This window comes from Mesoplodon mirus (assembly GCF_964341445.2).
Source record: "Mesoplodon mirus genome assembly, chromosome: 3".
Taxonomy (NCBI): Eukaryota; Metazoa; Chordata; class Mammalia; order Artiodactyla; family Ziphiidae; genus Mesoplodon; species Mesoplodon mirus.
Window position 1 is genome coordinate 104,626,713 of NC_138978.1, and position 27,568 is coordinate 104,654,280.

At 41.1% G+C, this 27,568-nt stretch overlaps 2 protein-coding genes across 2 annotated transcripts in view; one reads left to right on the forward strand and one right to left on the reverse strand.

The window, feature by feature from the left end:
• Positions 1 to 1,540: 1,540 nt before the first annotated feature.
• The window catches only part of WDR77 (WD repeat domain 77), a 100,899-nt gene continuing 74,871 nt past the window's right edge, over positions 1,541 to 27,568 (reverse strand). The window contains exons 7-8 of the mRNA XM_082613140.1: positions 2,416 to 2,487; positions 1,541 to 1,860 (exon numbers count right to left, since the gene is read on the reverse strand). Coding sequence (XP_082469266.1) covers positions 1,715 to 1,860; positions 2,416 to 2,487 — 218 coding nt within the window. The 3' untranslated portion in view covers positions 1,541 to 1,714. The remainder of the gene's footprint in view (positions 1,861 to 2,415; positions 2,488 to 27,568) is intronic.
• Positions 4,811 to 9,508, forward strand: CIMAP3 (ciliary microtubule associated protein 3; the record flags this gene model as incomplete). Its single annotated transcript, XM_082614584.1, has 6 exons — positions 4,811 to 4,829; positions 5,067 to 5,209; positions 5,839 to 5,937; positions 6,672 to 6,802; positions 8,195 to 8,312; positions 9,318 to 9,508. The coding sequence occupies 6 exons, from the start codon at positions 4,811 to 4,813 to the stop codon at positions 9,384 to 9,386; spliced, it is 579 nt and encodes a 192-aa protein (XP_082470710.1). The 3' UTR covers positions 9,387 to 9,508.

Sequence of the window (27,568 nt, forward strand, 5' to 3'; positions counted from 1 at the left end):
TTTTAGACATTTTAATTATGTCTTGGTGTGTGTCTCTTCTAGTTCATCTTGTTTGGGACTCTTTGTGCTTCCTGGTCTTGGATGTCTGTTTTCTTCACCAGGTTAGGGAAGTTTTCTGCCATTATTTCTTCAAATAAGCTTTCTGTCCCTTTCCCTCTCTCCTCCTTCTCAGACTCCTATAATATGAATGTTACTACAATGTGATGTTGTTCCCAAAGTTTGTTAAACTCTCCTCATTTTAAAGATTATTTTTTCTTTTTGCTGTTCCAATTGTATGGTTTCCACTGCTATGTCTTCCAGATTACTGATCTCTTCTTCTCTGTCATCTAATCTGATGTTGATTCCATCTAGTGTATTTTTTACTTCAGTTATTGTATTCTTCCCGATTTGTTCTTTTTTATATTTTCTATCTCTCTGTTGAAATTCTCACTGTGTTCACCCTTTCATAGCCTATGATCATTACTCTATGACCATTACTTTGAACTCCTTATCAGTAGATTACATATCTCCATTTTGTTCAATTATTTTTTTGAGGTTTAGTCTTGTTCTTTCGTTGGAACATATTCCTGTGTCTCCTCATTTTTTCTAACTCTCTGTTTCTTTCTATATATTAGATAGGTCAGCTACATCTCCCAGTCTTGAAGGAGTGGCTTTATGTAGAAGAATTCCTATGGGGACCAGAGAGCAATCACTTCTGGTCACCAAAGCCAGGCACTCTGCATGGGCCTTCCCGTTGTGGTGGTTCTATGACAGTTGTGGGTGTGCTGGTAGGTGGCACTAGCCTCCAAGCTGGCTGAAGGTGAAGCTTAGCAAGAGCTGCTGTAGGTGTACTGGTGGGCAGAGCTGGGTCCGGGGAGCTGACTCAGGGTGCAGCTGCAACATTGATAGCACACTTCGGGACAGCACTGACCCCTGGAATATCAGACTTAGAATTCACACCCACTACCACATTCCTCCTCTACCAGGGACAGAGCTGGTTGTGAGTCAGCCCCTCAGAACAGGGAGACAGTCAACAGTTTGCTTGCTTCAATCACCTAGTCCCCTTGAAAGAGACAATACTTTTCAGAAGAGAAAAAGGACCCAGCAATCTGCTGCTCCCCTCCCTGATTCCTGATCACAGGGTTCTACATCACACTTACAGCTCAGAAAAGCCTGAGTCCAGCACAGCAAGTGAGCAGTCTTCACTAACAGAGACCAGGAAGGGAGCATTAGGAAAGAAGAAGAAGGTTGAGAAAGGTAAAGCCCATGGGTCTCAAGACAAAACCTGACTGGGCAATCCCCAAAGCCCACTCTAAAATGATCAGAGAAGGTGGCTTGATTGCCACTTTGGGTTAAAGTCTGGCTACCACTCAAGTCTACAGTACAAGTTCCAAGGAAAGATAAAGGAAATGGAGGGAAGCCAGGGTTGACAGCCATCCTGGCAACTAACCATCCCATCTGGTCCCTCCCTGTAGCTTTGGCAATAACCCAGAAACACAGGCTTTCCAACCACACAGCCCTAGAAGCCCACAATATTAATCATTTTGGATGTCAAGCAGGAACAAGACCATATTTTAGCCATTTGCAGTCAGAGACCATACAACCCCAAAAATGGACTACAGTCTTAAGAGATCTTTCACATTCCAAAACCTCAGCTACAACAGTGCCTGCTTTAAGGAGCTACCCAATCAGCTAATGCTACGCCAACACAAGCATCCCCCCTCATTCTTCCTATTCATACCCACCAGGCCCTTGACGACAAAGAACAGTACCTGTGCGGGGAGAACACCAGCCCAGTGACACACTGGGAGTGCACAGCTGAGCTGAGGGCACAGCTTGCACTCTTGGTGTCCACAAGGGAGACAGTCCCATTCTCATCACCTGAAGGAAAGGGAAAGTACATCACAGAGGTTGCGAGCATGGGCTTTGGACTCAGCCAGTTCTGGATTTGAATGCCCTCCATCATGAACAAGTTAACCACTCTGAGCATCAGTTTCCTTTTTGGTAAAGTAGGAATAACTAGTCATTTGGGGGTTGTGGAAATTAAATTAATGGATGACATAATTGTTATCACAAACTATGTCACCATATACCCAGCCATATCATCATGTTAACACAACTGTCCCTACTATACAACTGCATTCCCTATGTAACAATCCACTTGTTTGCGGCCCACTGACTTCTAGCCGTGAATACAAGAGCCACAGCAAACAGTCAGGAATCAAATCTACGAGGACAAAAATCATCATGTTCTCCAAAGCTAAACTAAAACCACTTTTGGATAATCCCACTTCCTTACATCCCCATTAATATAATTCACCTTGCGCCCAAGTGTGCTGATAAGACTGAGCAGTCAGGGTCTCGAATTATGGAATCAGCTCTCTTGCTCATCCTCCCCTTCGCAGAGTCAACACACAGTTCGACATGCTGCCTTACCAAAGACAAAGATTTCACTCTGCTGAGGATGCCAAGCCAGGGAGGCGGGAAGGTAGCCAGAGGCACTGCAGCCTGTAAAGGGGAGAAGAGGGGTCTGGAACAAGACTCCGAGCCCAGCTCTGAGCCAAAGCTTCTCAGGTGAAGTCACTCAAAATCCCAGGATCACCTTTATTCAGTCTCCCAAGCCCTGCTAAGGCAGTCCTGTCCTCATTCTTGACCCTCACAACCTACATCTACCCATCAGCCTCCTGCCCTTTCCAGACGTGAGTCACGGGCAAGTTTCAAAACAAAGCATGAAGATAACAACTCTGACCCCTTTGTTCACCCATCCAGGAAATGTAAATGACCCACCCAGGAATCAGCCCTTCCTCTTGGGACCCACTGCATGAAATGGGGTCAGCAGAACTTTAGTGGGAAGAAAACAATTTTGTCACTTGTGTCAAAGTGACTGGGCATCTGGTACCTACACTTTGACTCTGGCCAAGGAAAGCCTCTTCCAGGTGGATTCCTAGTACCATCTAAAAACTAGGACTGAAAAAGAAAGAGCATGCACTCACCTCGGTATGAATTCAGAACCATTTGCTGAGCAAAGTCCCAAACCTTGATGCTAAGAAGCAAAAGGAAACATAAACTTAATGTTGACCTACAGTGTCTACATAAAAACATGTGTTCAAACAAGAAATTCCTTTAACAGACATATCCTATGTCTTTGCCTATTGGATATCCGATACAGCCTATTTTTACAGTAGATTGAAAAATCTCTAAGGAAACCTTATAGACATGGCATAATTAGTCACTGGGTTCTTATAATAAGTCCAAAACATTACTTAATGAGGCCAGTATGACACTAAAGACACACAAAGGAGGCCTAGAGACTCAATGGGAGCAGGGACTCACCAGAAGTCTTTGCTACCACTGACAGCTTTTGTGCCAGAGCTCAGCACACTGACTGTAGACATGATGTCATCATGCTTATACTTGCAGAACTTGCTGACAATGAGTGTCTCATTCTCATCCAGCTTCCACAATTCAACAGCACCTATTGGGAGTGGGGAAGAGGGTGAGGAAAACAAGCTTGGATTATGCCAAGACAGCAATTCACTTCTAGGATTCAGGTAGTCCATTGTCAATAAACTAACAAATTAAGTTATTCCTATAAAAGCAAAGTCTGCATCTTTAGAATGTTTAACTAACTCTCAAGCCATTTGGCTTTATTCTGGCATTACTGATGTCCTACTAACAGTCCAGAAAATTAGGTGGGGAAAGCTTCTAGAAAAAGACAGGGAAAGATGGAATGGCTAGTAAAATCCATTTTCCTGCTTCCAGTAAGAAAACATTGCAAAATAATTCTTAGGAGACAAAGATGAATCTCCACAATGATCTGTGTAGCACACAGTCCAGTATGGTTAAATCTTCTCTGTTATTTGGACACTAATAAATATTTGTTGAACAATTTGAATAAATGTCTTACAGAGTCATAAAAAATATGTTGAATAATTCAGTGTCTTCTCAGTGACTGGCTAAGTTCAAAACCCCTCCACATAGCTGTCCTGAATAAGTAGTGTTCAAGCTCAACTGCCAGAGAGGCTCAACTTTTAATGTCCCACTTTTACCTTCCATGGAATGTCTGCCAACATCCAAATGATGTTTTTTTAAATTCCAGAGTCTCCATTGCTGAGCCTGATATTCAAAACAAAGAAAGCAAAATGGGAAGAAACGGAAAGATACAGGTAGTACAGATTGGACATTCTTTTCTCTGAGGTGCACATTCAAATTTTTACCCATTTTTAAAATTACGTTCTATTTCTTACGGTTAAATGTTACTTCTCTCTCCCTCTGCCCCGCCCCCACCCCTGCCCCACGTATAGATAATTTTTCTGATATGATTCCCCAACCACCCTAAAAACTCTACTGTTACTGTCCCAGAGATTCTCTCAAACATTATGACCATACACCCCTACCAACGTGAAAATCAACATTGATAAACACTATCATTAAATCCACAGACCCTATTCAAATTTGGCAATTGTCACAACAACACATCTTTCTTATCTCATTCAGGAATACGTGTTGCATTCGATTTTCATGTTTCATCAATATCCCTCAGTCTGAAGTAATTCCTCAGCCTTTTTATGTTCCTCATATCCTTGGTACACATACAGTCACTTTGTTTTTGCTAGTTCACACTCTCCTGGGCTCCTGGCCCTGGAGGTGCAGGTTCCCACCCAACGTGGCTCCGCGGCAGCTCCGGGGCAGCTCCGGGGCAGCTCCGCTTGCCGCGCATGTGTGCTAGGAGCCACTCCCCCTCAAGGAGCACCGGAACTGGAGCTGCCGGCCAGCTTCTGTTTCCTAGGCAACGCAATACACAAACGCTGGCCCTAGTGGCACTGGTGCAATGCACTTCAACAAAGCAGGTGAGGAGGGCTGAGTCAAGAGTAGAGGCGGGAGGAAGACTGAGGAGACTGGGAAAGACCAAAGGGGAAAGGAGGGAAATGTGTTCACCCCCCTCCTTGGATTGGTCACAGTTTTGTTCAGAGTTCTGTCTGCCCAGGTCTCTGCTCCCCCTCCCCACACCCCACCTGCCCCCAAGCTCTCACTTAGACCATGGGGCCTTCCCTCATGTGGAGTTTCTCCTCTTTCTTGCTCTCCAGAGACGCTGGTTAACTACTCCTTTGGAACATGTCAACAGAGGAAGCTCTTTCCTCACTTCCACCCCCCAAACTTGTTGGGGAACAAGTTTCTCCCTCTTAGGGGAGCGCCCCACAGAGGGCCTGGATGTTACATAGCAGAAGATGTGAGTATTCACTTTTCTTTAAATAGGTCTCAGTTCCCAGACTATCTAAGGGTACCTAAGTTTCCTGGAAGAAAAGCCCTGTAAGATTTGTGACCTTCAGGGTCCCAACATGAGAAAGTGCCCTGGTCCTCTGCAACCAGCTGTCAGGGCCAATATCAGAAATTGCGTTGCTTGCATTGCTCCCCTTTGAATCCCCACCAAATGCAAGCCTTGGCTTTCTGCGGCCCCCAGTATAGTTCCCACACCCTTCCCACCTACAAAGGAATCAATAGCTCCCCTTAGTCCAAACCTGGACTGTGGCTGTCCTGGTAGGTCAGTTTATGAAATCATATAATCAGACTGACAATTGCATGAGAGAAGATTCAGCTCTGTGGGCCTTAGAAAACTGGATTCACTGGAATGCATAGAAATGTCATTCACTCTACCTATCCAGCCACGTTCCTTTGTAGAGTTGCCTGTGTTACTTATGTAATTGCTTGTATGGTCTTGATGCAGAGGAATCAAGAAAGAAAGAGCAACTTTGGCAGAGAAGATTCAGGAATACTCTCAGTTCATTCTGTTTTAATAACTATAATGTTCTCTATGTGTGTTTTTTCTTTCTTTCTTTGTTTTCTATATACTACCGGAAGAGGTATGGCTTGGCATACAACCTCTCTAAGATCCCGACCAGTATAAAAGGATATGCTTTTGGAGCCAGAACAGCTGTGAGGTTTAAGCCAATCAGCAAGGTTAGAAATGTCTGAATGTACTTAGCTTTTAGTGTAATCCATGATGCTGCATGTATTTGCATTGGGGAACAAAGCTAGAGGTTACCTAAAGGACATGCCCTGAAATTCGAGAAAAAAAGTCATTTAGATGAAAGCTACTAAGAAGCCTATATGAAAAGCTTAGATGTTAACATTGCAAATGTGTATGTGTGAGTGTCCGGGGAGAGTGGAAAATAATTCTCAGAAGGAATGGTACCAAGGCAAGGCTTCAGTCCTGAGATACCTGATGTTAAAATACTGGAAGCTTTGTTTATATGCATCATATTATCTTGTCAGTTAAAAAACAAATTCCAACTTCTTCACCCTTTTGTGTGATTGGACTTCAAGTCTTCAGTATAGGTTTCTAATCTCTTGTTGGACATTTTCTTGATGCTTTAGCTCAAGAGGGATACTGGCTCTAAAAGAATCTCTGAGTGGGATGGTGGGATGGTGGGGGTAGTAGCTGCAATAGTTACCTTGGCTCTCTACCCACCATAGGTTTACTTCTACAACCTAAGCATTAGGTACATTTAGGTAGCTGAACCATACCCTTATCTTGGTTTTCTACCTATTGTAGGTCTATTTCTATAGCTTGAGGTGGTTCAATCATAGCTGATAACATGAACAGGGAGATGATGATTTTGTTTTTTCTACTTAGAAGGCTTTACATGCATATATATTACCCTCTAACCTATTGATCTTTTTCTTGGAAATAGGATATGACACCTTACCCAGGCATGTACCAAACAGTCGGTCCTCAGGAGCAAACACACAAACAAAATTTTGCTCCATTTAATGCCTTGTTGCCTCGATTTAGGACATACTCTAAGGACACTTGTTATCCTGGGTAAGTTCCCCTCTTTCTGGTGCACTTCAACAAAGAGCAATAGGAAAGGAAGTACAAAAAGGGGTTACATCCCAACCATGCCCTCTAAATAAGAAACTATCTATCTTTAAAGATTCAACCTCTTGCCTTCCAGGTCTCTAGAATTACAAAATTATTATAGAGGATAGTGATTCATTCAATAAATATTTATAAATGGCCAAGCAGTTTTGTAGGTTCTGAAGATTTTGCACTAAACCCACCATGCAAGGTTCCTGATTTCTTGGAGCTTACACTCTAGAGTCCAGACAGGTGAGAAGCAAATAAACAAGAAAATATCAGTGGTAATAAGGAGAGTGACCATATAATTTATTAGCTAGTGTGTCACTTCTGAGAGTGAAAGGGGATCTTACTAATAATTATACCAAGACTGTAGCCATAAGCTAGGGCTGTCATGAGCACACCAGGAAGTATAGTGACCTAGTGATGTGCTTAATAAAACCAAACAAGATGATATGATATGGAGTGATGGCTGGAATCTACTTTGGCAAGGACTGTCGAGATAGGTCTTTCTATGGAAATGACACCTGATCTGAAATCACAGTGATAAGACTAAAATGGCCCTGTGATGATCTAGGCCTAGAGCTTCCCAGGCAGGAGGAACTGCAAGCACAAAGGCTGTAAATTGGGAAGAATTTGGTGTGAGGAAAAAGGAAAAAAGACTAGTATGGCTACAGTGTAGCGGGCAAGGAGGAAATGAGAACAGAGGAGGAGGAGGGGCTAGAGTATATAGGCCTAGTAGACCAGGAAGGCATTCTAAGTGCTTTAGGAAGCCATTCAGAGTATGCAGAATTGTAGGGCACAGGGTCAAGGTCTTTATTTTACTGGTGAGAATTCCAAGGATCAGAGAGTGAGTGTAACTCTCTCAAGGTTTCAGTAAAGGAGTAGAAGTGTTAAATCTTGATTCCCATGACCGTTCTATGTGTTATTTCCACAGCAAAGAGTCTACACCAAAAGACAAAGTGTTATGCACAAAGGCAATACAAAATATCCCATTGTCAGAAAATTTCACATCATGGGCAGAACTTAAGCATCACTGTGGAAGATCTCTTTTATCATCCATCATTTCTGGGATCTTTTGGTATCTCAGCTAAGAATACTGAGGTTCAGAAATATTTTAAACTAGTCGATTTTTACCCTCACTCCCTGTCAAGACTAGAAATCTTGAACACTAACATCTATTTAGAAATACACTAACTGGCAAAGGAACACTATGCTTGCCTGACATTAAGATCTAATCAGTCTGTTGCCTTTTCTAAAGGAGTGAGGACTAGTTCAGGTGCACATGTGGTACTGATGAGGTTTGTTTATGGTCACTAACTCATTCAACATAATATTTCATATTTTTATTTCTAGCCCTGGCACATATAACCCAGAGATAAAGGCACCCAAAAAAATCACCTGGCCAATGAAATTTGGATCTCCAGACTGGGCCCAGGTTCCAAGTCTACAGAAAAGGACCCTGAGAGCTGAGGTAATAAGATTGGACTTCTATGGAGCCCTGTATTTAATACTTCACGTGTATTAGTGATTCTTAACCAGGAGTCTATGAATAAACTTCAAGAAGTCCTTGTTCCCCTGAAATTACTTGCACAATTTTGTGTGTATATGGATATGGGGATCTTTTTGCAGAGTTACACAATTTCACTTGAATTTTAAAGATGTGTGTGCTGAACAAAAGTCACATTTTCTTACTTAAACTTCAGACAATCTTTTGTGGTAGTCCAAGATAATTATCCTCTATGATTGAAGAGTAAACTGAAGCTCAGACGGATTAAGCAGCTTGTAGCTGTGACTCCTAAGCCACTGCTCTTTCCATCACAACACTTGAGTATTAGATCATCAAGTGGCTGTAGATCATTCTGGCAAGAACATGGATACCAGGGACGGACTGAGTGGGTTCAAATACTAATTCCATATTTGCTTGCTGTGTGTCCTCTAACTTTTCTAAGTCTCAGTTTGCTTGTCTTTAAAATGGATGTAATAATAGACTCAATCTGATAAAGTTGTGAAGATTGAGAGACCGTAGAAAAGTATTTAGCACCATACCTGTAACATAATAAATGCTCAATCCGTGTCAGCTATCATAATTCCAGAGGTGCCCTTTTTTCCCCTAGTGGAACTTTGGATTAATTCTATAAGTATTTATTAAATGCCAAATGAATTAACCTAATTGTGATAGGGCCTATCGGTAACATTCAAGAATTAAACACATAATCTTTGTTTTCAAGAAATTTACCAGCTATACTTGAGTATTTACCAAGAGAAAATAATTCTTATGATATATCCTAGAGTAAGATGACAAAGAGTAGATGTACATAGCAATGTTGAGAGACTCACTAAGGCTAGGCTCCTATGGGTTGGGGTTCAGCTAGGCCACAACAGCTCTAATGTACAGTTCTATTTTGCACAGCCAAGAAGACCAGAGGCAGAGGGTTCTCATTCTAATATTAACCTAGACAACATTCTTCCATTGCAGCTGCCCACAGACAAAGAATTTAGAAAGCATCGGAACCGTGCGGCTTACCTAAGCCTGTATTACAACTGAAAAGCTGTGACTACCTTCATGTGCTCCTCCTGACCACACTCTCCAGGATTGAGGACAGAGCTGCTTTTGTCCTTCTGCATTGCTCTGGCCCACCTGTCTGCCAGCATGGGGCACAGGGAGGGGCAAGGGGCTCATAACCACTATATAACAGCATAAAGACTAGTTCAGAGGGCTCTCTCTCCATGTTGTGTATACATGTAGATGGGTCAGGGGGGTTTCTACTGAGTGTTCAGTGGGGTGGCTTCACTTTACTGAAATACTTGTGGGTCCCTGCCCTCTAGCTCTAATTCCCAGGCATGAGTTTTATGTTTTCTACCACTAGCCCTGGTGGGTGATAGGAGACTGTTGGTCTACACATATCACAGATTTGGATGACTTGCTTGGCCTTGTATTTGGGCTTGCTGTATGCAGAGGATTCTTAAGGCAGAACAAATGTTTTAGGAGCTCTTCCAATTCCTGGACAAGATGGCAGAGTAGGACTTTGAGCTCACCTCTTCTCATAAGCACACCAAAACCACAACTAACTGCTGAACAACCATCAGTAAAAAAGACTGGAAACTACCAAAAAATATTCTACATCCAAAGACATAAAGAAGTAACCACAACAAGACAGTAGGAGGGGAACATTCATGATATAATCAAATCCCACACACCCTGGGTGGGTGACCCACAAACTGAAGAATAATATCACAGAAGTTCTTCCACAGGTGTAAGAGTTCTGAACCACACATCAGGCTCCCAGTCTGCAGGTCTGGCATCAAGAAGAGCCCCCAGAGCATTTGGCTTTGAAGGCCAGTGGGGCTTAATTGCAGGAGCTCCACAGGACTGGGGGAAACAGAGACCTCACTTAAAGGGTGCACACAAAATCTCACACACACCAGGTCTCAGAGCAAAGGCAGTAACTTCATAGGACCCTGGGCATGACCTACCTTCTGGTATTTGAGGTTCTCCTGGGGAGGCAGGGGCAGCTTATCCTGGGGACATAGACACTGGTGGTGAAAATATTGGGGAGTGTTCATCTGCATGAACTCTTGCTGGAGGCTGACATCTTGCTTGGGTCATTAGCACCAAGACCTGGCCCCATCCAACAACCTCTAGGCTCCAGTACTGGGACGCCTCAGGACAAACAACAAACTGGATGGGGATACAGCCCCACCCATAAGCAGACAGGCTGTCAAAAGACTTCCTGAGCCCACAGCGACCTCTAGACATGCCCCTTGACATGGCCCTACTCACCAGAGGGCCAAGACTTCCAACTCCACCCACCAGTAGGCAGGCACTGACCCCTCCCACCAGGAAGCCTGCACAAACCTCTAGACCAGCCTCACCCACCAGGGGGCAGACACCAGAAGCAAGGAAACTACAGTCCTGCGGCCTGTGGAACTGAGTGAGTCTTCAAACACAGCTCGGAACCTACCCTGGGACCAGCTGGTCCCTGGTCCTTGGGAGATGAGAGGGGAGTGTACTCCTGGGATACATAAGACATCCCCTACAGAGGGCCACTTCTCCAAGGCTGAGAAATATAACTAACCTTCCACATACATAAAAATACAAATAGAAGTTTAGACAAAATGAGATGGCAGAGGAATATGTTTCAGATGAAAGAACAAGATAAAACCCCAGAAGAACAGCAAAGTGAAGTGGAGAGAGCCAATCTACCTGAGAAAGAGTTCAAAGTAATGATTGTAAAGATGATCCAATAACTTGAGAAAGAATGGATGCACAGAGTGAGAAGTTACAAGATGTTTCTAAAAAAGAGATAGAAAATATAAAGAACAACCAAACAGAGTTGAAGAATACAGTAACTGAAAAGGAGCTCTTCCAAGTGTCTGAGTTCCCTGGCATGGAGTGGGAATGTACTGATTTGATTGCCTCTCCCATATTCATGTAAAACTCACAGAGTCAAAAATCGCCCCTTTCAGGAACTTCCCTGGTGGCACAGTGGATAGGACTCCGCACACCCAATGCAGGGGGCCTGAGTTCGATCCCTGGTGAGGGAACTAGATCCCACATTCATGCCGCAACTAAGAGTTGCATCTGCCACAGATGAGGAGCCCACGTACCGCAACTAGGAAGCCAGCAAGCTGCAAATAAGGAGCCCACGTGATCCAACTAAGGAGCCAGTGAGCTGCAACTAAGGAGCCCTAGAGCTGCAACTAAGGAGCCTGCCTACCACCACTAAGACCCCACACAGCCAAATATATATATATATATATATATATATATATATAAGTTAAAAATCCTCCTTTCCCATTACATCATCATATTGAGTTCCTACCATGGATCAGGTAGTGGCAAGCACTGGCGATACAGCAGGAATCAAAATAAACTCATCTACTGGCTCCTTGGGCCTGGCTGAAGTATGAGAAGGACTCCCCAGGGAGGCTAGTGGATTGTATCTGTCCCCCACTCCCAATTGTAACGATGCCCTGAAGTCTCACAAGTTACTGTAGGTGTGTCAAGGTCAGACATCATAGGAGTCACATTCAAAGTATTTATCTAGACATTGCCTGGTGTCTACCCCACTTTGTGCATATTTAAACTTTGAAACCATAGATCTTAGTGAAATGGGCTCCTGATGAGCTTAAGATTCAAAGCTAGAATTGTAATTTTTTTACACTGTTCATACCTTATATCCATAGCTCTCAATATTGTCATAACCAAACCATTCAGTGTTTTTATAAGCATATAGGACTTTTTGGTCTTCAGTCCAGGCATTTGTGTCTTTATTTAGGAATATGCAGATCTATGCGGGGAATGAAGGAGGCAACATTGAACACGTCACAGATTATGTCATGTATTGGAAGGGAAAGGACTTAAATGGGAGCAAAATAATAAGAAATGGGAGGGGGATGGAAAAGGGGACGTTGTGAAATATCTACATTAATTTCACATATTTCTCTCAAAAGTGATTTTGTTTCATAAAATGAACACAAATTTCTATGAAAACAGGATACAAACAAGTGAAATTCTAATTTTGTACCCAGAGGTTGAGAAATGGTAAGCATGACCATATGTGCTGAGATCATTCTTCCACAAACACTCTAGTCTTTGGCAAACACTGTTAATCATTCTCCAGATTTTCAGCATAGAATTTGAGTAAAATCAATCAATTCAGATTGGCAGGGAGATCAAAATATTTGCCATCCCCAGGCTAGTCTGTTGAAATCCTTCTCTACCTATTTACATGGATGTACTAAAATTCAGTATTGCTTTGGGCTGTGGGAAAGATGGTGCCATATACTTCAAAATCCAAAAAGGAAATTCAGATTGATTTTTTAAGTGAAAAGTATTACACAGCCATCAACCTGCCTTTCCACAGGCTGCTATGCTCAGAGCTGTCAGATCTGTGAAAGCCGGGATGGATAGAGGATCTGAAGAGCAGAAGGGTAGCAAGATGACTTGGAGAGTGGAAGAATTTTCCCCAGGGCATTTTAACCTGAATTAGCTGTGTTAGTTACTTCATAGTAAGACCAGAAGCCAGCCTCACCTGTATAAGGACAAAATGACCCTGCTCCAGAGACTGGGCACAGACTGAGGTGTCAGAAGTGCTGAGCCGGAAAGTCCTCCCATAGGTGGGGAAACCCATGATGAGCTTCTCCGAAGGGATCCCACTGTCTCTCCAGGGCTTCATGGCATATTCCTGCAGAAGGCAACACAGACATTATTGCTCACCAGTGTTTGTTCCATATGATCAACAAAGTCTAGCTAATTGTCCCCCAAAGAGAAACCCTGTTTTCCAACAACCAAGACTCCCAATCCCTTCCCCATCTCCCTTCTACATATGATTTGAATCTTTTCTTTCTTACACAGTTGCAATAACACATGTCACCTCCATCCTTGTTTCCTACATGCAGGAAAATGTTGTGTCCTGTATATGTGCCCCAGCCACCATGGAAGTCATAGGTCATCACACTGATGGGATCAAGGAGCCTGGAACAATAGATTTTGAGCCATCAAGATTCTGGGAGCATTTTCTTATAGACAATTTAAGAGCAAGAAATGGTAGCTGTGGAAATTCATGATGTCAAGTAGATGTCCATATGGCCCCACTAATGTGGCTTCCTTGGTGTCTCCAGGGAGCAGATTATCTTCTGTGACTCCCATAGGGCTAGACAGAAAGTCTCCTTTACTTCCTTGAAAGATTAAGGGCAAACCCAGAGAAGAGGGAAAGATATGTTGTTAGAAGAGTGTGTTTTAGAAACACACATCTCCAGGGCCATGGTAAGCACAAGTGAGTAGCCTTGTCAATAATAGTTTTCCTGATTTTACAACCTTTTCGAAAAGGAACTGCTAATGAGAATTTTTATTACATATAAGGATTTGCCAAGGCCTTGAATCTTGTTCCTCTTTTCCCCAACACCCATGATAGTGGCAATTTAAATGAGTCTTCTCTTTATCCCGGAGCCATTAATTCCCCGAACTTCTTTGGCAATTGAAGGTACCAGCTTTCTCAACATTATGTTTACATAACTACTTGGGATGCTCTCCACCAAAAAGTTTACGAATTTCTGCTCTAGGATTTGGGGGCCCTGGGAAGTTCATCGCACTCACTTCCCAACCTCTGCAATTTCATATCCCGTGTCAATGGTCCCTTTGCCAGCAGATACAGCTGCTGTGATCAGTAGTCTTGGGTATCCTGTTTCATCCTGTAGCATTTCCTGGAGAGAACAAAGGGTGAATTTTTGCAGTCGTCTTCATTATCTCTGTCCAATAGTATGTACATTTGGGGCTGCTTTCCAGCTTATAGCAATTCCCTTATTTCTGGAAATAACCCCTGAAATATAGGGATAGGTTCTGGCAAGGTGTAACTTGGACCAAAGAGATACAAGGACACTAACAGTCCTTGAATCCAAGTCACATTTAATGACAATTCTAAAGAAAAAGCCCAGGAACCCCTGGCAGAGGGTCTAGGAGCTATCTTTCCTGTTGTGAGTTCACTCTCCCTTTTAAAGCTCTAGTCTCTCGATTTTTAATAGCCATGCCTCTTTCCTGCCTTCAGTCCTTTGCTAATGCTCTTACCACTTCCTTGGAAAATTCTTCTCCCTATCTTTTGTATGCCTGGCTCCTTTTAACTCTGCATATTGCAGCTTAAATATCACTTCCTCTGAGAAGGCCCCGCGCCCCGACCATCCTATTTGCTGCTATCACTGCTATTATCACCATTTGCAATTATTTGATTTTTTCTTTTTTCATTTTCTTTTTCTTTCTGTTCTTTGTTTTCCCCCTCTGTATCCTCCACTATGCTCTAACCCCGCAAGAGCAGGGATCATGCTTGTCTTGTTCACTGCTCTATCTCTAGTGAAAAGCACAATGTCTGGATCACAGTAGATGCTTAATAAATACTTACTGAACAAATGATATAACAAATGGTTCCACCTCCTCAACTCAAGAATGTCCTCCTTGGGTTCCTTCAGATACCAGTATCCTTTCGATAAATCCTCTTTTGGCTTGAGTTAGCTAGAGTCTGTTTCTGTTGCCTGCAAACCACAAACACCTTCACTAGTGTACTTCCGAGGGCAGCATCCTTTGCTATCCCCAGGAAATGCAACTCTCACAGAAAATCTACTAAGGTACCAGCCTTTCTACAAGAAGACACAGAGCTAGTGCTTCATTCCCACCTTAATCAAGATGGTAAATCACTGTTTGTCCTCAGGTGGGAGGGATATTCCCTGGGATATTCTTTATCCCCTAGATACTCTATATCCAAGTCAATGCCATCAAATCCATGTTGACGAAGGAAGTCAATGACAGGACGGATGAAGATTTTGCTTTTGACAGCTGTGGAGACCATGATGGTGAATCTAGGTAGAGAGTTTGTCTGTATTAACATCACAGATCCAGGAGTCCTCACCACACCATTCTAATATTAATTTTTAATTTGCATTTTATAATAACCCCTGTTGGATTTTTACAGTTAAGATGAACTCAAAAATGTTAATGTTAATTAATGGATGAATATTTTTAATTTAAACTTTTTTTTCTTTGGTATACCCATTGAATAGTATTTTTCTACTTATTCATAAGATCAAAGGTACATGTACATTTTCTATTTTAGTGAGATCTTTCAGGGGCAGTGGTTTAGATAACTATATTTCTTTGATACTATGATGTTTGTTTTTTATACTTACTGTTCCCAAATTAAGATGTGATTTACAATCTGCGAATATATTTAATGAGGCACTTCTGACAGCACAAAGAATATGCTATTAAATATTTTCTGAATCCTGTATTTGAAGGTGTCTTAATATCTAGAAAATTTAGCTCCTCTGCCATAGTCAGCAGTTTTATAGTCTATAAACACATGTTTATACACCCTCAGAGGGGAGAGCAAGATGACGGAGTGAGAGGACGTGGAACTCACCTCCCACCATGAACATATCAAAAACACATCTACATGTGGAGCAATTCTCATTGAAAACAAACTGGAGACTGGCAGAATGACTCATACAACCAAGGCTGTAAGGAAGATCCACATGTAATCAGGTAGGAAGGGAAGAGAAGTGATCAGGTCAGGACCTGCACCCCTGGGAGGGGACACAGAAGAGGAGGAGGATTATGTGGACTCAGAGATCCTCTCTGGTGGGCCACATATTGGATGTCTCAGCCCTGGGGTCCAACACCAGGAGGACAAGTCCCCTTAGGAGCTTTGAAAACTAGTGGGACTGGCAAGGAGCTATAAGAAACCTAGACTCCACTCTTGAAGAGTGTACACACACTTGCTAATCCTCAAAACAAGGTGGAGGAAGCAGATTGAAACTGCTTGGGACTCTGACTGATTTCCCACCACTGCCCCAGTGCAAGCCCCAGCCTCAGTAGAGCACCCACTCTGGCTACTTTCTCTGCAGTGCAGCTCTACAGTAGGGTCAGAGTTGCTATGGCCCAGCGGACCATGTAGTTGTGAGGGATGTAGCTGGCTTGGACCCAGAAGGCATCTCAACAGGGCAAGTGCAGCCATTGCTGGAGCCTAAGGAGGCAGTGGATCAGGATCAGTCTGGGATGCTGACTGCTGCTGAGACCACAGCAGCCTGCACCCCAACACACACTGGGGTTCTAGTCCTGACATCACGAAAGGAGAAGGAAATGCAGAGTTGGAAGGAAGGAGGGAAAAAAGAGTAATGATCAGGAAAACTGGAGTGTGGACAGGAGGCTGTGTTACTCCTTACCTAGTTGTACCTGCAGCAGAAGAGCCAAGCCTGAAACAAACAAAGAAACAAAATACAAAAACAAGGAGTCCTCAAATGGGCTTCCCAGTTAGGACCTGCTGCTACCCTGGAGACTTCCAGGATGTCAAGGGCCCAAAGGCCTTTGGATTTATCAGTGGTCTTTCAGAGCCCAAGGCATTGGCGGGGGGGGCATATAGAAGCCTCACTGAAACAGAAGCCTACCCTCCTCCCCATTCCCAGGGAAAGCCCATGACCTGTGGGAAGGAAGAAGGGCTAAAAGAGTAGGAGACTCACAAGCCCAGACCAGCATCCTCCCCACCATGCCTACACACTGGCCATCTTGGGCAGCCTCTTGGCGCAGTCCTTATGCAAAAAGGAGACCCCTTTTATCATTCTGAGAACATCACAGCTGCCATCTTATGATCACAGATGCCTGAGGCTGTCACATTCATATCTCCACCCATCCCATCTCATCCCAAATTCATGAGAATCTTAGGGGAAGAGAATCCCAGGAGAGTTCCCTCACTAGCCCAGGACTGGCTACTTTGAAAGAACTGCTTACTCTTGGAAGCCTTAGCTTAGCACTGAGGCCAAGTCTCCCTGGGGATGTGGAAGCCCAGGGAAGGAATGAAGGGCACAATGCTGGAGTGAGGGTCCCAAGGTAAGGGCTCAGAACCAGGAAAACACATTGCAGGGGGCGGTTATTTGCGATATTGAGTATTCATTTAAGGCATGTAATTTTCCTCCTATAGGACCATTTAAGGCCAGTGGCAAGGGTCCTGGAAGGAACCTGGTTCAGGGAAGGATTAACCCTGCTCATCTTCTCCCCCTTTTCCCCTAGTGATTTTACTGCCATAGTTCTGGAGGGAAAGGACAGGGGCAGACATAGGATGCTGCAGCTGCCAGCTCTCCCCCCTTATTCCAGCCCAGGGAAGAGATGGAAAGAAAGCAGCTGCTGCCAGAGAAACATGGACCTTGTATCTCCACCCCCTCCTCCTCATTCTTGGAGGGCTGGTGGTATTAGGGTATAAGGAACATTGTGTCCTAGTTTTGCTAGCGTTTGACTCCTTAGGAAAACCAGATGAGGTTTAGAGGTGTGGGGGAAGGAGGGAGAGGTGTGCCTGGGAGAGTAGTCAGTGCTACAAGGCAGGCAGGAGTTACAGAGGTCAGGGCCTGTTTTATCTCATCTGATGCCCCAAGGCCATAGATTTGCCACTGCCAGCAGCCACATCCCTCAAACCTGGGCCTAAGCCAACCGGGCAGATAAGAGTTGATACAGGTGGAGGGGCAGCTGCCAGCCTTGGCCTTAAAGCAGGTCATCAGGTTGAGCCAAGAATTTCTTCAGTGTATCTAGCCTCCTTTAAGTCTTCTCGAGTTCATCTTTGGGTCCCTGGAAGTTGACACAGACTAGGCACTTGATACAAGTTGGTTGAATAAATGGATGTCTCTTCTTCAACAGTTCTGGTGTTGGACAATCTCATAGACAAATATCAACAACCAAGCTCTTCCTGACTCTATTTGTTATCTATTGCTGTATAACAAATTATCTCCAAACTTAGCCACTTAAAACAATAAGAAATATGTATTATTTCATATAGAGCCTATAATTAAGGAGGAGCTTTGGCTGAGTGGTTCTGGATCGGGTTCTCTCATGAGGACTGCAGGTTACAGTCAAGATGTTGACTGGAGCAGTTACTGAAGGCTTGACTGCGTCTGAAGGATCCATTCCTAAAATGACTCACTCACATGGCTGGCAAGCTGGTGCTGGCTGTTGGCAGGAGGCCTCAGTACCTCCTTGTGGGCCTCTCTTTAGGGCTGGTGGAATATCAGCTGATTCTCCCAGGGTAAATGAACCAAGAAGGAGCATGACAGAAGTCCCACTCCAACATATCCACAGTGTCCTTATTGGTTACACAGGCCAGTCTTCTCAGTGTGGGAGGGGATGATACAAGGGCATGAAGACAAGGAGGCAAGAATCACTGAAAGGCAATTTGGAAGCCTTATTCCAAATTTTTAAAGAAATATTTTCTTGACCACTTTCACTAGTGTATTTTTCTTGATTAACCTGATAATCAGTTTATCCAATTAAAATGCTCACACACAGCTCTGGGATTTTTACATTGTGATACATTTAGAAATTACTATGTGAAAAATGACAGATTTATGGTGTTGAGTTTTCCCATATAGGTATATGATTTATTCTGGTGGATTAGAAAAGCCATGAAGAAAAGAAATTTATATATTTTATTTGCTTCTGATCCCCAGGGCCTAGCAGAATTCTGGGAAATAATAGATGCTCAATACATATATGCTTATTCTTTATCTCTATCAGGTTTAGTTGAAATGTAAATAAATTGAAAGGATTTTTCTAGGTTCTGGAAGTTCTTAATTCTTTCTTAAATGTTTGAGGACTGTCTGGGCCTGGTAGCTTTGGGGGTAATTTTTAATAGCACTTTCAACATCTTCCAAGGTTATTGGTCTGTTTAAGTTTTCTACCTCTTTTTATGTCAATTTGATTAGTTCATGTTTCCCTACAATTTATTCACCTAGATCTTTTAGTTTATTATAATTTGAATCATCTTTTTATCAATGGTAATCTCTGGAAAGAAAACAACATATTGATTCCACATTCAGATAAGTCTAAAGTGAGCTCTTCACTAGAATAGTAGAGGGATCAATACCCTAAACATACAAAATTAGAAAAGTCTTAAATCCAAATCAATCCAGATTAGAGGTAGGAGGACGCTTTTCACCAAAGATTAGAGCAGAGTTGCAGATTACCACAGAATTCTTTGCTCAAAGTGAAAAGAATGCTAGTTTTATTCCTTTCACTGGATAGACTGGAAAAAATATATAGTCTTGAAATATTTGGTATTTAGTTTCTTTGCTGGGTTACACAGCAATAGCTGTTTCTTGATAGGTAAAATGAATTAGCCTCAAGTTCACCATAGCAAGGCGGTAATTTTGTATATAACATACTGACAGATGGAAAAGTGCATATTTTCTAGGGTTTTGTTCAGTAATTTACCTCAAAAGCCCATCTCAAACTCTCAGATGAGAAATTATTAAATGTTAGAAACCATAAGTTGTCTTGATGTTCAAGGTACTGACTCTCATGGTACATCATTTAAATTGTAATGTCCTATGCCTAGGTGAAATGGTTCATGGGCCCTGGCCTACTCTAAATAGGATGACCATCCATCCCACTTTTCTGTGGACTCTATAGCGTTATACTATTATTCACTCAAAAATGTCCCAGTACTGATACATTTACAACATGAATACTACAATTCCGTGCATATGAATATCCTGAAGAGACAAATTTGTAGACACAGAAAGCAGATTAGTGTTGCCTGGGGCTGAGCAGGAATGGGGGGTGACTGCAAATGTGTTGTTTGAGGGATTTTTTTTTTTTTTTTTTTTTTTTGCCACACTGCGCAGGATGTGGGATCTCAGTTCCCCGACCAGGGATCAAACCCACGCCCCCTGCAGTGGAAGCATGCAGTCTTACCCACTGGACCATCAGGAAAGTTCCCTGAGAGATCTTTCTAGGATGATGAAAATGTTCTAAAATTGATTTGTGGTGACAGGTCTGTAAATTTTACAAAAATCTTTGAATCGTAATATGAGTGAAATTGTAAAATTATATTGTTAAAATGAGTAAAGTTCATGGTATGTAAACTATACCTCAATAAAGCTGTTTTTAGAGAAGGGGAAAAAAAGTATCCCAGGTTGGGAAGTAAAGCATATGGTCATACTTGCTAGAATTTTTAATTTTTCTCTGCAAAAATAAATTTAAATCCCCACAGCAGGAATCATGCCTTGTGCCTCTGTTTCCTAGAGAATCAGTAAGTGAAACAATGTGTATGGAAGTATAGTTTCTTTGGTTCAAGTTGTTTCTCTAATTACCTGGTGTCTAAAGCCCCAGCAGAGACTTGAGCTTGGAGATCAGAAGGTATAAACCCTCACTGCAGAAGTTCCCCAAGAAGTCATCTAAGCCAAGACCCCAAACCATGGCACCATTCATCAAACCCATTGGCTTTCAGAAACTTCACTTGTGATATGAGTGTCATCTATCAACCTAGCACAAAGTCTCTTAAAACACTATAAAAGGGACTTCCCTGGTGGCGCAGTGGTTGAGAATCCACTTGCCAATGCAGGGAACATGGGTTCGAGCCCTGGTCCAGGAAGATCCCACATACCATGGAGCAACTAAGCCCGTGCACAACTACTGAGCCTGCACTCTAGAGCCCGTGAGCCACAACTCCTGAGCCTGCGAGCCACAACTACTGAAGCCCACGCACCTAGAGCCCATGTTCTGCAACAAGAGAAGCCACCGCAATGAGAAGCCCGCGCACTGCAACGAAGAGTAGCCCCCACTCACCGCAACTAGAGAAAGCCCGCGCACAGCAACGAAGACCCAACACAGCCAACAAAATAATAATAAATAAAATTTTTAAAAAACACTATAAAATTATTGAAAGCATTATGCAATACCTTTGTAAAAAGAAAATATAAAGAAAAACATCATCATACCACTGTAAAATAACTCATCACTTTTGCATGTTAATCACAGTCTTCGTGCACCCACCATCATTATTTACAAGGTCACCATCACAGCATAAAAACCATCTCTATCCTGTTTTTTATCTTTGTTTTCACTTTGGATGACAAATAAACATTTCTCATGTTTCTGCTTAATCTTTATACTTATTTTTAATGATTTAAAATACTTTTTCATGTTTATGAAATATAATTTAATATACCATTATTCATTCTTGTGATGTTTTACAATCATAAGCAAGACTTTGAGAAATACCTTACTACATAAATGCTTTGATCATATTGTCTTTCCAAAAATACCCAAGAATTGAAATTGGAGGCTAAAGAGTACACATATTTACACAATTCCTGTTATATACAGCCATATTGTTTTCCAAAAGAGGAAGCCAACTGAACCCTATACTAGAGGCTCTTGGAATGACAAGTGTTCTTACAAACTGGGAGTCTGTTAAGGTGTGGTGAATAGAGGATAAGTTTGGAATTATTCAGACCTGTAAACCAAATACTAGTACACCATTTACTATATGTCCTCCAAAAGTAAATTAACCTCTCTTAGCATCAATTTCCTTATTAGAAAATGAAAATTATAATACATATTTCATAATAATAACACTTCCATTTGTTGAGCATACATTCATCATGCATTCTTCATGTAATCCAGCCTCTAGGCTTATTATAAGAATTAAATGGAATAACATATGTAAAAAAGCTAGCACATTGTAGATAATCAATAACATGTAGATTTCCTTCTCTTTCCATGGAATAAAAATAAATTTTGTCATAATCTCAAAAAAGAACTCTCTAAGCAGAGAGAACTTTGTCTTCAGTTACACTTATGGAGTGCCAGCAGTCTCCAACAAGCATGCAGACATGGTCCTATGGCCAGGATTTTATTGGCAAGTGCACCTACAGGCACCATCAAGTCCCCTTTTGGTCACCAATGAATCATCAAGGTCTGAGAGACTGAGGCTACCCACTTCTCACACACTTGCATTAGTGGTAATAGGGTTGATTATGGTTAGCTTTACCGTCTTCTTCTTAAAAGTTATACCAGCAAAATTATTGGGCCCTCTGTGACCCCCCACCATGGCAAAAGTTTGGCACTTTTGTTACCCTGCTCATCAATATAAGGGGTAATGTTCCTTCTCTTGGGCAGCTTTAATTCTATCTCCTCTCTTATGAACAAAGGTGTATGAACACTCAGAACCTCCTTCCTGCTGCCCCAGGACAATCTCATCTTCCATTTTCTTACCTTTGCTTACTCTTCTCTAAACTTATCAAAGGAGGGAGGACAGAGATAGAAAGGCAAGGCTGAACATGCAGTTAGAGATAAAAGAGTGGGTCGGGGTTGGTGAAGAAAAAACAAATATTCCAGTTTCAATTTCTTCTCTACGACAACCCCTGGATTTGATTACAAAGAACCAGAAGTGAGTGTGTTTATTTGTAAAGGTCTTTTGGGTATTAGTGTATATGTGTGTCTGTGTACATGTCTAAGAAGGTAAATGTCAGTGATTCATGTTCATGTATTTTACATATATTACATATGTGTTATATAAATTATATATAATACATAAGCATGAATCCTGACATATATGTAAATCACTGTTTTCTTTTTTTAATTTAATTTAATTTATTTTTTATACAGCAGGTTCTTATTAGTCATCAATTTTATACACATCAGTGCATACATGTCAATCCCAATCGCCCAATTCATCACACCACCATCCCCACCCCCCCTGCAGCTTACACCCTTTGGTGTCCATATGTTTGTTCTCTACATCTGTGTCTCAACTTCTGCCCAGCAAACCGGTTCATCTGTACTATTTTTCTATGTTTCACTTACATGCGTTAATATACGATATTTGTTTTTCTCTTTCTGACTTACTTCATTCTGTATGACAGTCTCTACATCTATCCACGTCTCAACAAATGACCCAATTTCGTTCTTTATTATGGCTGAGTAATGTTCCATTGTATATATGTACCACATCTTCTTTATCCATTCATCTGTCGATGGGCATTTAGGTTGCTTCCATGACCTGGCTATTGTAAATAGTGCTGCAATTAATATAGGGGTGCATGTGTCTTTTTGAATTATGGTTTTCTCTGGGTATATGCCCAGTAGTGGGATAGCTGGATCATATGTTAATTCTATTTTTAGTTTTTTAAGGAACCTCCATAGTGGCTGTATCAATTTACATTCCCACCAACAGTACAAGAGGGTTCCCTGTTCTCCACACCCTCTCTAGCATTTGTTGTTTGTAGATTTTCTGATGATGCCCATTCTAACTGGTGTGAGGTGATACCTCATTGAAGTTTTGATTTACAATTCTCTAATAATTAGTGATGTTGAGCAGCTTTTCATGTGCTTCTTGGCCATCTGTATGTCTTCTTTGGAGAAATGTCTATTTAGGTCTTCTGCCCATTTTTGGATTGTGTTGTTTGTTTCTTTAATATTGAGCTGCATGAGCTGTTTATATATTTTGGAGATTAATCCTTTGTCCATTGATTCGTTCGCAAATATTTTCTCCCATTCTGAGGGTTGTCTTTTCATCTTCTTTATGGTTTCCTTTGCTGTGCAAAAGGTTTGAAGTTTCATTAGGTCTCATTTGTTTATTTTGTTTTTATTTCCATTGCTCTAGGAGGTGGATCAAAAAGATATTGCTTAGATTTATGTCAAAGACTGTTCTTCCTATGTTTTCCTCTAAGAGTTTTATAGTGTCTGGTCTTACATTTAGGTCTCGAATCCATTTTGAGTTCATTTTTCTGTATGGTGTTAGGGACTATTCTAATTTCATTCTTTTACATGTAGCTGTTGAGTTTTCCCAGCACAACTTATTGAAGAGACTATCTTTTCTCCATTGTATATCCTTGCCTCCATTGTCATAGACTAGTTGACCGTAGGTGCGTGGGTTTACCTCTAAGCTTTCTATCCTGTTCCATTGACCTATGTTTCTGTTTTTGTGCCAGTACCATATTGTCTTGATTACTGTAGCTTTGTAGTATAGTCTGAAGTCAAGGAGTCTGATTCCTCCTACTCCATTTTATTCCCTCAAGACTCTTTTGGCTATTTGGGGTCTTTTGTGTCTCCATACAAATTTTAAAATTTTTTGTTCTAGTTCCATAAAAAATGCCATTGGTAATCTGATATGGATTGCATTGAATCTGTAGATTGCTTTGGGTAGTATAGTTATTTTCACAATATTGATTCTTCCAGTCCAAGAACATGGTATATCTCTCCATCTGTTGGTATCATCTTTAATTTCTTTCATCAGTGTGTTATGGTTTTCTGTATACAGGTCTTTTGTCACCTTAGGTAGGTTTATTCCTAGGTATTTTATTCTTTTTGTTGCAATGGTAAATGTGAGTGTTTCCTTAATTTCTCTTTCAGATTTTTCATCATTAGTGTATAGGAATGCAAAAGATTTCTGGGCATTAATTTTGTATCCTGCAACTTTACCAAATTCATTGATTAGCTCTAGTAGTTTTCTGGTAGCATCTTAAGGATTCTCTATGTATAGTATCATGTCATCTGCAAACAGTGACAGTTTTACTTCTTCATATCTGATTTGTATTCCTTTTATTTCTTTTTCTTCTCTGATTGCTGTGGCTAGGACTTCCAAAACTATGTTGAATAATAGTGGTGAGAGTGGACATCCTTGTCCTGTTCCTGATCTTAGAGGAAATGCTTTCAGTTTTTCACCTGTGGGTTTGTCATATATAGCCTTTATTATGTTGAGGTAGGTTCCCTCTATGCCCACTTTCTGGAGAGTTTTTTATCATAAATGGGTGTTGAATTTTGTCAAAAGTTTTTCTGCATCTATTGGGATGATCAAATTGTTTTTATTCTTCAATTTGTTAATATGGTGCATCATTGATTGATTTGCATATATTGAAGAATCTTTGCATCCCTGGGATAAATCCCACTTGACCATGGTATATGATCCTTTTAATGTGTTGTTGGACTCTGTTTGCTAGTATTTTGTTGAGGATTTTTGCATCTATATTCATCAGTGATGTTGGTCTGTAATTTTCTTTTTTTGTAGTATCTTCGTCTGGTTTTGCTATCAGGGTGATGGTGACCTCATAGAATGCATTTGGGAGTGTTCCTTCCTCCACAATTTTCTGGAAGAGTTTGAGAAGAATGAGTGTTAGCTCTTCTCTAAATGTTTGATAGAATTCACCTGTGACTCCATCTGGTCCTGGACTTCTGTTTGTTGGAAGATGTTTAATCACAGTTTCATTTTCATTACTTGTGATTGGTCTGTTCATATTTTCTGTTTCTTCCCGGTTCAGTCTTGAAATATTATACCTTTCTAAGAATTTGTCCATTTCTTCCAGGTTGTCCATTTTATTGGCGTAGAACTGCTTGTAGTAGTCTCTTAGGATGCTTTGCATTTTTGCGGTGTCTCTTGTAACTTCTCCTATTTCATTTCTAATTTTATGGATTTGAGTCCTCTCCCTGTTTTTCTTGATGAGTCTGGCTAATGGTTTATCAATTTTGTTTATCTTCTCAAAGAACCAGCTTTTAGTTTTATTGATCTTGGCTATTGTTTTCTTTGTTTCTATTTCATTTCTTTCTGCTCTGATTTTTATGATTTCTTTCCTTCTGCTAACTTTGGGTTTTGTTTGTTCTTCTTTCTCTAGTTCCTTTAGGTGTGAGGTTAGATTGTTTATTTGAGATTTTTCTTGTTTCTTGAGGTAGGCTTTTATGGCTATAAACTTCCCTCTTAGAACTGCTCCTGCTGCATCCCATAGGTTTTGGATCATCATGTTTTCATTGTCTTTTGTCTCAAGGTATTTTTTTATTTCTTCTTTGATTTCTTCAGTGATCTCTTGGTTATTCAGTAACATATTGTTTAACCTTCATGTGTTTGTGTTTTTTATGTTTTTTTCCCTGTAATTGATTTCTAATCTCATAGTGTTGTGGTCAGAAAAGATGCTTGATATGATTTCAATTTTCTTAAATTTACTGAGGTTTGATTTTTGACCCAAGATGTGATCTATCCTGTTCCATGTGCACCTGAGAAGAAAGTGTAATCTGTTGTTTTTGGATGGCATGTCCTATAAATATCAATTAAATCTATCTGGTCTGTTGTGACATTTAAAGCTTCTGTTTCCTTATTTATTTTCGTTTTGGATAATCTATCCATTGGTGTAAGTGAGGTGTTAAAGTCCCCCACTATTATTGTGTTACTGTCGATTTCCTCTTTTATAGCTGCTAGCAGTTGCCTTATGTTTTCAGGTGCTCCAAGTTGGGTGCATATATATTTATAATTGTTACATCTTCTTCTTGGATTGATCCCTTGATCATTATGTAGTGTCCTTCCTTGTCTCTTGTAACGTTCTTTATTTTAAAGTCTATATTATCTGATATGAGTATTGCTACTCCAGCTTTCTTTTGATTCCCATTTGCATGGAATATCTTTTTCCATCCCCTCACTTTCAGTTTGTATGTGTCCCTACGTCTGAAGTGGGTCTCTTGTAGACAGCATATATATGGGTCTTGTTTTTATATTCATTCAGCAAGCCTGTGTCTTTTGGTTAGAGCATTTAATCCATTCACCTTTAAGGTAATTATTGATATGTATGTTCCTATGACAATTTTCTTAATTGTTATGGGTTTGTTTCTGTAGGTCCTTTTCTTCTCTTGTGTTTCCAACTTAGAGAAGTTCCCTTAGCATTTGTTTAGAGCTGTTTTGGTGATGCTGAATTCTCTTAGCTTTTACTTGTCTGTAAAGCTTTTGATTTCTCCATAGAATCTGAATGAGATCCTTTCTGGGTAGAGTAATCTTGGTTGTAGGTTCTTCCCTTTCATCACTTTAAGTATATCATGCCACCCCCTTCTGGCTTGTAGAATTTCTGCTGAGAAATCAGCTGTTAACCTTATGGGTGTTCCCTTGTATGTTATTTGTCATTTTTCCCTTGCTGCTTTCAATAATTTTTTGTTGTCTTTAATTTTTGCCAATTTGATTACTATGTGTCTTGGTGTGTTTCTCCCTGGGTTTATCCTGTATGGGACTCTCTGTGCTTCCTTGACTTGGGTGGCTATTTCCTTTCCCATGTTAGGGAAGTTTTCGACTATAATCTCTTCAAATATTTTCTCTGGTCCTTTCTCTCTCTCTTCTCCTTCTGGGACCCCTATAATGCGAATGTTGTTGCATTTAATGTTGTCCCAGAGGCCTCTTAGGCTGTCTTCATTTCTTTTCATTCTTTTTTCTTTATTCTGTTTCGCAGCAGTGAATTCCACCATTCTGTCTTCCAGGTCACTTATCTATTATTCTGCCTCAGCTATTCTGCTGTTGATTCCTTTTAGTGTATTTTTCATTTCAGTTATTGTATTGTTCATCTCTGTTTGTTTGTTCTTTAAATCTTCTAGGTGTTTGTTCTTTAATTCCTCTAGGTCTCTGTTAAACATTTCTTACATCTTCTCGATCTTTGCCTCCATTGTCT